The following is a 12,236-nucleotide window of genomic DNA, read 5'->3' as shown; positions in this document are numbered from 1 at the left end:
AGTTACTAATCTTTGACTAAGGCACCTGACAAAGAGTTGAGAGCCACTGCAGGAAAAGGTACTTGTTTTTCTCTCCAAGAAGTTAGAGCAGCAATTGAGCCCAAGAGCAAGTCCCGATGCTGTAGGGTCCCTACCACCTGGAACACGCTACCATTCACAGAGCAGACCTGCATCCGTCTAGGCCTCCCAGGTCATCCACCGTGGTGAGCATCCTATCAGATACAGGAGTCCCCAGGGATGATGGGTTATTTGTAAGGAGTCTGAAGCAGCTTCCACTCAATGTCTCCTCTTCTCTTCCTTCTTCTTTTCTTCTTCCCTCTCGTTTTCCTTGCCTACTTCTCTCCTTCTTGATTTCCTCCTTCCTCTGAACACTCTGGCTGATTCTAGTTTTTCCCTCAGTGGAACATACCTCCCAGATTCCAGAACCAGAACATGAATCGGCACATCCTGAGAGCATCTGTTGTGGGTGCTCTGACCCCCTCTCTCTCCACCTTCTCTGGTCCTCTTCACAATTGAAGGGAATTTGAGAACAAATGGGCAGTTTGATTTCCAGAAACTACTTAGGGGTGACTATGTTCTACAAAATTCTAAACAAATTCCACTTCACTTTTTTACTACATTTTCAAACTCTCCAATTTTATAAGACCTGGAAAGTTCATATGAATCAGTTGATAAAAAGCACAAACAGAGAAACAAATGTGCTTTAAAAAAAACACAAATGAACCTACCTCTTGGAGCATATGATAGAAGTATTGATAGTAAAGGAACATTTACAGAAAGTACAGTCAAGTAAAAAGCACCAGAAGAAATCTTAGCTTTGTCACTACTTGTGTGACCTTAAATAAGATGATTAACTATTTAGATCAGATTCCCTGCCTGCGAAATAAGGATATTTGATTAATCTATTTCTAAAATCTCTTGCAAAATTAAGTCTGTGAAACCATTTGTAAATTTGACCAATAAAATAAGATTTGAAATGAGAAGAAACGGCAGATTCTATAGGAGAAAGGAAGGACATACTCCTTTTTTTCTTAAATAAGAGATTGAAAGAGGTGGAAATCAACTGGAAAAAAAGTTTAAAACCATAATTATAGACAAGAAGATAGGAGCATGAGGCAGAATTTGGGAGAAACAAAGAGAGAAAATGTCAAGTGACTCAAAGTGTGAAAAAAATCACAGAGAATTCCAGGATTACACAGGTAGCAGACATAGCATGGAGTCTTTTCATTTCTCCTGATTAGAATAAAAAATGTTTTTTCTATGAGACAAAATAAAGGCTTTAAAAAAATCCACAAACCTGACTGACATAAAAGAAATAGGAAAAGGTAAAAAGAACATTACAAATTAGGAGCAGCCAGGCTCGGTGGCTCAGCCTGTAATCCCGCGCCTTTGGGAGGTTGAGGTGAGTGGATTGCCTGAGCCTGCGGGTTCGAGACCCACCTGGGCAGCGAGACCTCATCTCTACAATAAATTTTAAAAAAAATCAGCCGGGCATGGTAGTACATGCCTGTAATTCTGGCTACTTGGAAGGCTGAGGTGGAAGGATCACCGGAGCCCAGCAGGTCGAGGCTGTGGTGGCCGGGAGTGGCCACTGCACTCCAGTCTGGGCAACAGAGTGAGACTCCAACTCAAAAATAAATAAATAAATAAATAAATAAATATATAAATAAATAAATATATAAATAAATATATAAATAAAAATTAGGAGCAACATTTCAGCTGAAAAGGAAAAATGTGAGCAACCCCTTCCATCTAGGTAGCTCTAGAATCTTCCCTTTCTTCTCTCCTGGAAGACTTGTCTTTGCTAAGGTTGCCTGAAGTATATCCCCTTTAAGTTATATAAACTTACTTCTTCATGTAACTGAAAAAGGAGTGCTAATGGGTCCAGTCCCTGGACAGAGAACAGAAGTGAACATCCTTGTGCGCTGTGAGCTCTGACAGCCTAGAAAATCACCCCATGTAGGATCCCCTTACCAGGCCCACACCAAAGTTAGTGTCTGACCCAACAGAGCAGGCCTCTAGATACTCTGGTCCTCAATGTCCCTAGATTTCAAAACACAATGTCTGAGCTGTGTTGATTGTTGCAGCCATTATTAATACTTCCTTGTACACCCTCGAGAGCGGGAGGTGTGAGTTTGTGTGTGCATGCCTGTGCGTAGTGGTAGTGCTAGTTGTGAGCGTAGTCACTATGGTTGTGCTAGATGGCCAGTCTCTGTCTCAAACGCAATCCAGTTGGGTCATAGTGTTGGAAATTGGCATTGTCAAAGCAGCAACCCTGGCAAAGGATCCCTTCCAGCCACCTTTTGTCCTACCCTAATCAGTACCAAGTGACTCCTCATTCCATGTTGGATTACTTACCATTAAAGACCAACTGGACAGGTCACCAATGCTTTGCCATCCTTAGAGGCAAGGCCTATTTGTGAAACATTTCTGGATGCTCTAATGACTGTGCCAAGAGTAAAGTAGAGGCACTCAGTCTCACACATCTCGATCCTGTTCCCTTGGCCAGAAAGGAATTCCCTACCTCAACCTGCATAAAAGTCTTTAAGCATTCGTTTTGCACCACGTATACATGGTACTAGCTGCCTTAGCACTCGATTTAATCAACTAAAGGTGAGTACTCTTTCGGCCCCAGTCCCCAGTGTCCCTGAGCCCTGTTTGAGGTCCTGTGCATGTCAAATGGGGAGCCCACCTGCATCAGAGTGTTGTGGTTGAATGCGTCAGGCCCCGAGTGTAACTCTCTTGCCCACCGGAGGGTGAGAGGCAAGGGATGGTGTTTCTGTTGCCTTGAGTCAGCTGCACTAGTCACCTTTTGTATTTTTTTTTTGCATGGGTCCTCCGAGTCCAACCCCAATACTGGCTCCAGCTGCCCCAGCCTCTTGCTTAGCCGCTGTACTGCTGCTGGACGTGCATGTGCTCTGGCAGCAGTTCCCAAGGACACATCCCGTTAAATGAATGGGACTTCAGGATGTGCTAGGTACGTTCTGCCGCACTGGACAGGAGCCCATTGCTGGATGTACCTGGGGCACCATTCAGCCCCGCAGCAGTCCACAGTGTTGGCAATGAGGGTCTGGCTAGGTGCCCGCCCCGGCGATAAGGGCAGCATGATCACCACAGATGGTTAGAAGTGAAGATTCATAGACTGCATGGTTGGAAAACACAGACAAAAAACTGCATGCAGCATGAACAACAAAGCTGCCATGGCGGCCCTGGATGCTCCCCAAACAGCCAAATCTGCCACGTGAGTGTCCCTCAGAAAATGGGCCCAGGAGCGGGACCATCCCCATCATCAGTTCTGTTGGGAGTCAGTGTCCCAGAGCCCCTCTCATCCAAAGCAGGTGCAGCAAGCACCCTCCAAGGGCATCGGGGGCCACCGTAGCCGGGGGCAGGGCGGAAGGGTGGGATTTACCCATTGCGTGCTAGAGGTTAACCCAGTGCTGATGGCAGGCCTGGAAGTCCCTAGGTCAAAATGTAAACCTACAGCAAATAATCCTGTTTATCAGTGGGTTGTGCTTGCTGCATGTCATTCAAACGAACCTTGTAGGACATGGTATATGTTCTGGTTGGTACAATTATGGGCATCTGGAACTAATCCTGCCCCTTCACCCGCCAAATTGCTCCCTATTTCACCTGCCATAGCCTCACAGTTCCTGGACATTCTGTCAGCCTCGAGTCTCTATAACCAGAACTTTGGAGTTTCAACTGCACAATGACACTTTTCTTTCTCAATACCTTGGAGCCTAACCTATTCCAAAATGTGATCTGAGCCACCAAAAAGAAATTAAAGAAAAAAATTATGTTAAAGGTCTTTTAAAATTCTTTTCCATCTATTTGTTTGTTTTTGAGTGTGCCTTTTTTTTTAAAAAAGTGTTTGAACCAAAAGAAAAAAGATGCTTTGTGTTTATAGGTTAGGAACATCAGAACACAACTTTCACCTAAAGGCTACATACCAACTTCATGTTTTGAAGCATAAAGAGTTTTCTAATATTGGAATAATCTAAAAGTCACATCATAAAAGCCTCTCACCTGACCTGAGAAACAAGCAGAATGAGAAACCCTCTGAGAGTTTCAGTGATAGAGGTGGGAGGTAAATCTACAGATGCTCCTCCCGGGGACCTGGAACAGCTGAGGCTTAGGGAAGAAGGGTTCCCCATCCCCAGGGCCTCAGAGTTTGTGCGTGATACTCTTGCGTTACCTGGTATATCTAAATAGCAGGAACACCGGCCACATCCTGTCCTGATGAGAGGGTTGGAAAAGTAAGGAAAGGGAAGATGAAGAAGGCCTTCAGGTGAGAGTGAGGGTGCTGAGGTTCCTGTCGGGGAGGTCAGGAGAGGCTCCACCCAGGGATGAAGAGGAAAATGTGGCCAGAAGACAGCAAATCCCAGTGTGGGATCCTTTCTGTTGCGTTAGGGTGGGGAAGGCTCAAAAGGGCATGTCCCAGACTGAATTTCAAAAAGAAGAGCAAACAAATTACAAATTGAAAAGCAATTTACAGGATTCGTCTTTCCTTGGGCTTTAGGTCATTTAAGAAATTGACCAGAAGCGACATGCAGTTATTGCCCGGCATCCCTGAGGGCTTGGTCCCAGGACCCCCTGTTGATACCGAAATCCAAAGATGTTCAAGGCTCTTACATAAAAGGGAGTATTTGCATATAACCTATGCACATCCTCTCTTATACATTAAACTTTCTCTAGATTATGTGGAATATCGACAACACCATAAATACTATTTAAATAGTTGTTATAGCATATCGCTTTTAGTATCATTTTTTATTGTCATTTTTTTCTTGTTTTTTTTTCTGAAAATTTTTAAACCTCCATTGGTTGAATCCACAGATGCAGAGCCCTTGGACACAGAGGGCTGACTATATTTTTGCTTATAAGTAACCTGGTTTCTTTCTGTTTGTGGAGAAAATTGGAAACATGTAGCATAAGAATGAGTGTATAGCATTTTTTCCACTTTAAATGTCTTTATTTTGACATTCAATACATTTCTTTATTGTTTCCCATTTCTGTGACACAAATAATTAAAATGAAAAGATATTTTAATTTTTTTATTTTTAATGTATCTCTGGTGCTTCCAAGAAATGAATATTTTTAGAACCAGATCTGTTTAAGGTAGGAAAAAAAGTTTTGAATTGAAATTTCTATATAAGTGGAACAAAGTCTTATTCATGTGGCCGGAATCCTTCTGATTTACAAATGTGTTTTTCTGCTATAGACAAGGGCTAATTTTACATTTTTGTTATTTCTTTTAAAATTCAGACAATAAGAAAAAAAATTTTTTTTTAAATATTTTGTGCTTTACTAATTAAGCTTTCTTGACAGAGCTGTCATGAAACAAAGGAACAAAAAAGATACTATTAAAGAAGTTCTTTATAAAATTCTTCAAAGAATTCAAAGTACAAACGTTTGACATTTATATCATTATTCCAAATAATCAGGGGGTTTTGTATATTTTGAATATTTTTGTATATTTTAGCTACTAAGCTCAAAATCAGGGCAGCCTTAGAGGACTAACTCAATCAGACCAGGTCAGCTCCAGAGACCATTAATCTAGATAGGAGTTCAGACAAGCTGGGTCAAATGTACGTCACTGTGTACATTCACTTAACTAGAGGTCAAGAACATCATGAAGAAGAGTCCTGTTTTAAATGTCAATGTAATTTTTTAAGCATCTATTTAACTTTCACTATGTTTTTGCAAAAGAAAGAATGGGATGCTAGAATACAGAGATAGCCCTTTCAAGACATAGGTATGAATAATTAAACAAGAATACAACCTCAATCCATAGCTAAACAGCTTCCGCTTCCTTGTTTCAGGTTATGGTTTTAGAAATGGGAAAAAAACAACACAGCAATGGGTTTTATGTACTGCTAAGGGCACATCAGAGGCAAACTTGAGAACAAGCTGGCGGGTGCCCCATCTTTGTGATGTGCGTCAGTGTAAAATGGCATGTTTTTTTTTTTTTATGATCATGCATTTCAGTGCATAGATAGCAAACTCTTTTCTGACGCCAGCGGGTACATCTTGCAACCTGCATCTACATATAGTCCATGCTCACTCTTATGTGGGTTTAAATAGAAGGTTTCTCTGGTAGTGAATAAGAAAGAGACAGCCAAGCGTACACAGGGAGTTGGGAGAGCCCTCAAGGTCAGGGATCTCTCTGACGTGTTAGAACTACAGAAGCAGCAGAATCAGATATTTCTACTTGAGAAGGTTCCCGCCATGAAATCAGAATACCAAAATTTTGTTTCTGATTTTTTTCTTGTGTTTGTTGTTTGTTTTCTTAGAATCTATCTGAATTCTGTATGTCACCCCCAACTTAAAGCATTTGATTATGATTTTCCCATCATTATTCTTAAATGTCTATACAAGACCAATTTTTTTAACCAGATAGTAGCACGTACTACCAAAAATCATTTTCTCTTAAATTATTTGCTTAATCTCAGTCAAGCACATTACCAGAGATCAGGAATATTTTTGTTTTGATTATACCCGTGGGGTGGCAAGTATAGATTTTGAAATCATTTATTTGTAATTTTCTTTCTCCAAGTGGTTTTACCAGTAGTGCCTTTAGGATATAAAAAATATATATGTATAAGGCCAAGATTTTATTTACTGTGACTTTAGTTGCTTCACCGTCCATAGGAACCTACAACAGCCTTGGCGCTATGGTTCACAGTAGCTACCTGGAAAGCAGGAAGGGCCATCAAGGGAGAGGTGGTCTTGGAAACTTCACTCTGCTCCTGTGGCTGCCTGAGTGCTGTTGCGGGAGTTGAGGGGTCGTTTCCATGGAAACCCAGTCACTCTCTGCTGCCACTTCAGAACCCAAGCTGTGAGACCCATGCTGCTGTCTGATTTTATCCACAGGGGATTTTGATTGTCCCATGGGAGCCTCCCTTCATGGCAAAGATGCGCTCTTAGATAGGTAGATACAAATCAGATTTTTGTAACTTGATTTTGCACGACTCCCACTATCAAGGATCCTGAAGTTGACTCCGTTTGAGAAGCAAAGATATCTTTTGTTGAATGAATCATCACTTCCTCAGCCATCGACTTCAGAAAATTGTATTTTTGAATGTTGAGATGTCTTAAAGCTAGGAAATGTGTATGTAATTCTATGAGTTTTTAAAAAACCTTCAACAGTGACACAAAAATGAATGTCTATAGCAGTTAGGAGAAGGAGCAGTTGGAGAACAATTCTGGGCTACCTCCTGTGGTCCAGAAGCACCCCCTAAAGATGAAAAAGCTGAATTACTACCCCTGAAAAACCAGGAGGAGATTGCTTCTGGGAGATGCTGGCAGTATTCCTGCATGTTTGGCTCCTGACGCCTGGTGGTGGAGGCGAAGGATGCTGAGCCAGCCCTGTTTCGCATTAGCAGCTCCAGGCGGTAGGGATGCGGAGTCCCGCTGAGCCTGGCGGAGGCCGGCTCTGGCCTGGGAGGACTATGACTCTTGGCAGGTTAAGCACATTCCCCACATCTGCCTGGCTAATAAGCGGCAAATCTGTGGTGCAAACTTCACCTGCCCAACCCTTAAAGTAAACCCTTAAAGTAAAAAACCCACAGTTTAAGAAAGAAGGGCCTCTTTCCAGTAACTTTTATTTTCTAACACAGTGAAAGCTCTAAAAATGAGCCAAATTATTATCTTTGTTTGTTTTCATAGTTAAGAAAGGATATTTTAAACACATCTTTTCTTATCAAATGATGGATTACACATTCATAAATGACTTTAACACACAAAAACTACTGCAAGTAAAATCTGATTTTCATTGTTTTATTTTGGCTATAACACTTCATTTTAAATTTGAACAGAATAGGTCAACTTCCTTCCACCCTCACCAAATAGGACCCCCGAAAAATGTTTACTCATGTTAAAATAAGTGTTAAATAACTTTGCACTAGGTACTTAAATTAGGAAGAGTTTAAGAACCTTTTTCTTTTCTTAAGCAAAAAAAAATAAGACCAAGCATATATTATTAGTTGGTAGAAGAAATTTGTTTCTTGAAACATTTTCAAAACAGAAATTGCACAAAGATTAACTTCTTTAGATGGAATGATTTTTAATGCTTTCAGATTTTCCTCCTACATGAGTATCTTGGAGTTGGGAGTATCCATATGAGACATCATTGGGAAAGTCAATTCGTGAAGTTCAGTCACTTAAAAAAATTTTTAGGCAATAATTACTTAGCAGTTGACTGAATAGTCTTATGACCAAACCTGAAGTGTAATATAAAGAGTTGTTACTTTAACAAAAATTAAGTCAACAATCAGATTTAGAGTTTTTGTTCTTGATAAACAAAGACTATTTCAAGTTCATCCTCATTGCTCTGCCTCACACTCCTGTTTTAAAGCTCCCAATTCCGCTCTGTTCAAGGGTAGTTGATAGGTGCACATGGAAGGTTCCTCTTCGGCCTTTTCACTCAGTTACTTTTCTATTTTCCCACAGAACCAGTCATAAATTGAATTTGACCCTTTAATATTATTTGGAAAATATCAATTTCTATACCTCAAGATCTAGAATTTGTTCCCTTGTTTAGGACTAACGGACAATGTTGAAAGGTGTTTACTTATCCAAGTGTCGAAATATAACATTCATACACTTGAAATCAGTTCAAATTCATGTATTTCTACTTTAGTCCCTGGCGTTCTCCCCTGATCCTGAGAAAGCCCAACTATAGGCAAGTAATTTGTTGGCCTGATCTCAGCATCGCTGTCAAACTGAAATCTCTAGGAGCAGAAAACATTTGTTAAATATTTTAAAATTGTGTTTCTTGATCTTGACCAGAGTTCAGGTGCTCATTAATAAAGATGGGACATGGAGCTTGATTTGAGTTTTACTACTAGGTGGTAATATTGCTACTAAATCACTTTGTCGTTTTTGAAGAGTTATAAAATTAATGGAAAGAAAGAAATTTTTTCTTAATTTTTACATTCATGGTGGGTCCAAATGCAACTGAAATAGCTGAAAGTGAAAATGTGTTTGCAGTGCTGTCTTACTCTTGAGATGGCCTAGTTAAGAAGTTATATGAAGGGCAATAGTTATAAACCTCTTCAAAGAAAAACTTCTTTCCCATCAGAGCAATGGCAAAGTCTTCATTAAGAAACTGGTTGGAGGCCGGGTGCGGTGGCTCACGCCTGTAATCCCAGCCCTTTGGGAGGCTGAGGCAAGAGGATTGCCTGAGTCCCGGGGTTCAAGACCAGCCTGGGCAACTTGGCGAGACTTCATCTCTACAATAAATCAAAAAATTATCTGGGCATGGTGGCACTTGCCTGTGATTCCAGCTACTTGGAAGGCTGAGGTGGAAGAATTGCCTGAGGCCAGCAGGTCGAGGCTGCAGTGACTGTGAGCCTGCCACTGCACTCCAGTCTGAGTGACAGAGGCAATTCCAACTCAAAAACAAAAAAAAAAAGAAAGAGAAAAGAAAAGAAATAGACTGGAGCTACCTACACAGATCTAAGCAGAGGAGTGTAGGTACCCTTGAGCTATTCTGAGTCTCTCCACTGACTGACCCCGTGACTCTAAACTCATCTCCTGTGTTCTGCTCACGTCAGTTAAAAGGAACAAAGATTTTAAGGTATATCAAACCTGCCTGAGTGCACAGTGCCCATCTGAAAGATTATTGGCCTACATTCCCATAGTCTGGAAATACTTGCTGCCTTAACTGGACCCTGGGGCCACCCACGCTGGCCAGAGTCCTGGTGAGTCCAAGTAAGAGAAGGATTTGTAATGCCAGGGTTTTAGTCCAGACTGAGACCATGCTCTTGAACCCACAGGTCACATGTTTTATGAGTCTTGCTTCACATATGGGTTGATACGATGACATGCCTTGTTGAAACTGGGCTCCAGTGAACTTAGATTAGTAATGGGGAAAGGAAACATGGGATATTTGGAGGGAATAGCGATTCCAGAGTAAACAGCCTAGTGACCTAGTGACTGAGGGCATCATACTCTCCAGAATTCTGAATCCTAAAGAGTTATCAAAAACCACGATCCTCTAGAAATGTCATCGTGCTTGAAAGGAAGAAGGTCATGCAAGTTCCGTGTGTGGTAGTGGTGGTTTATGTGCTAGAAGCTTCTGGTTCAATTTAGCCTCTTTCAAGTAGCAAGGTTAAGCAATAAAGAGAGTTTACTTTTTGAATAAACAAAAAGGTTAATTGTTCAAGGAGTTTTATTTCTGTCAAGTCAATTACCCAATTTGCGTTTTATTGTAGGTGCCCCACCCCTGGCTGTGACGGTTCTGGACACATCACTGGCAATTACGCTTCTCATCGAAGGTATGTAGAGATGCTATGCTTCTTATCAAAACTGCTCTTTGTCACGAAAATAATAGGAATATCGTTCACTCTGGACTCTGGGGCATGCGCAGCTTGACTCCACTGGTAAAATTAAGGATCGACTCTTAGCACCATAAAGCAATGTTGTCCTCAATAGAGCCTTATCTAGAAGACAAACTCTCATGTTTCCGGTACCGCTGCCTCCTCTCATGATAACTCTCTTGTAGTCCAAGTAGCTCCGTTGAGAAACATTTCTAAAGACATGCACAGCACTCCATTCTAAATTGAAAGCGTAACAAAAGAAGAATTATATCTAGCATAAGATCCCTGAGAACAGTCATTAAGAAACCAACCTTCTTATTCCACTCTAAGAGTTGATCTCTTAAATATAAAGAATTGACCCACAAAGCTGTACAGTTATTCTAAGCAGGGATAAGCAGAGCTGAATGCTGCAAACGTATTTAACATTACAAAATTTAGGCACTGTCACTCCCAAAGAGAGGGTGGTATCTAAGACATGGTACTAAGATCCAGATATGTAAGAGAAAATGATATAATTCCATACTACTTAGTATGCAGTAAATGTTGTGTGAATGACTATATCCTAACAGGCATTCTGTTAGGCATTCTGCTAGAAGGGAATTGAAAGAAACTTTAGTACTACTTAGGAAAACAATTATTCAAACAGCGAAAGATGGCAAAGTCAGATTCTGTTCAAGGGAGGGCCATGCTAAGAGGTATCTGGGACCACTGCAATGAGTCTGCAATAGGAACTCTCCCAGGAGGACAAGTGAGGGTTTATAACCAAGGAGCAGGGTTGGGGCCAGTGGATGGAAAATCACTCAAGGGAAGCACCCAGAAAGAGGTTCTGGACAGACTGAGATGATGGATCCTTGCTGAAGGCTGGCCATGGTGACAGGAAATCCAGGTGGCCAGATTCCAGGGGCAGGAGATTTTCACTACACTGACTTGGCAGGATTCTCACCCAAACTGGATTCCACGAGGACAGAGAAGGAAGCCAAGGGCAGGCCTAGTCTACTAGAGGACTCAGAGGAGCCTGAGGAAAGCTTTGGTCAAAGGAGATAATATTTGTCAATACATCGCCTCCACAAATGTGAATCTACTACATATAATAAATGTTTGTCAGGCTTAGATAAGACCAACAGCCATTGCCATGGCAAGGACAAGAATGTGAGACTAACTTACAATGAAGTCTCCCACAATGGAAAACAATGCCACAGCTATCAAATAAATCAACTAAGTTGCAAGATATCTGTCGCCAGTTCCCCCTTTAACTTTCAGATTATAAGGTAGACAGTCCAAAAACAAAAACAGATGAGTCTTGTTTTAAACACATCCCCTGGAAGGAAAAAAGGAAGGAAGGAGAGAGGGAGGGAGGGAATTAGGAAACATAAAGCAAACGTCAGCAGTCAATAATGACCCCATGCCCCACATGTAAGGTCATCCGCACAGATTTGGCAGAGTGGAAGCCCACTGTCTATACCTGAATAACCAGATCCTAGTGGTCCAAGTGAGACCCTCTCACCTGGCTGGCTGACACATTAGGAACAGAACTCACATGGTGCTTGTTTTGTCATTAAAATTCTACTACAAGTAATTTGTTCCTGCCCTCACATCCCAGCCGTTTGGGAGCTGTGTTTTAGCGGCAAATGCCTGTGAAAAGCACAAATGTGAACTCCACCAAGGAAGACTAAAGCATGCAATGTAGGAGAGGATTCTTCAGAGTCAATGAAAACATCTCATCCTCTGGCCAGGATTTCTCAACCTCTGCACTGTGGACCTCTGGGGGCAGATCGTTCTTTGCTGTGGGGGTGTCCTGTGCACTGCAGTATGCTGAACAGCCCTAGCTCCCCTCATCAGATGCCAGTAGCACCACCCATCATACCAACCAAAGCTGCTTGTAGACACTGCTGGATGTCTGCGGGGGGCGGGGGG

At 41.6% G+C, this 12,236-nt stretch overlaps 1 protein-coding gene across 7 annotated transcripts in view; it reads left to right on the top strand.

Annotated features, from left to right (window-relative positions):
* MYT1L (myelin transcription factor 1 like) overlaps positions 1–12,236 on the top strand; it is a 273,561-nt gene that overhangs the window by 198,824 nt on the left and 62,501 nt on the right. For all 7 annotated transcript variants that reach the window (XM_021711724.1, XM_021711729.1, XM_021711728.1 and 4 more), the window contains one exon: positions 10,218–10,280. In XM_021711724.1, coding sequence (XP_021567399.1) covers positions 10,218–10,280 — 63 coding nt within the window. The remainder of the gene's footprint in view (positions 1–10,217; positions 10,281–12,236) is intronic.

The sequence above is a fragment of the Carlito syrichta genome, unplaced genomic scaffold (genome assembly GCF_000164805.1).
Source record: "Carlito syrichta isolate Samal-C Ts95f unplaced genomic scaffold, Tarsius_syrichta-2.0.1 Scaffold302535, whole genome shotgun sequence".
Classification (NCBI taxonomy): domain Eukaryota; kingdom Metazoa; phylum Chordata; class Mammalia; order Primates; family Tarsiidae; genus Carlito; species Carlito syrichta.
The sequence above is the reverse complement of the archived record's forward strand: the minus strand, read 5'-3'. Positions and strand labels throughout refer to the sequence as shown.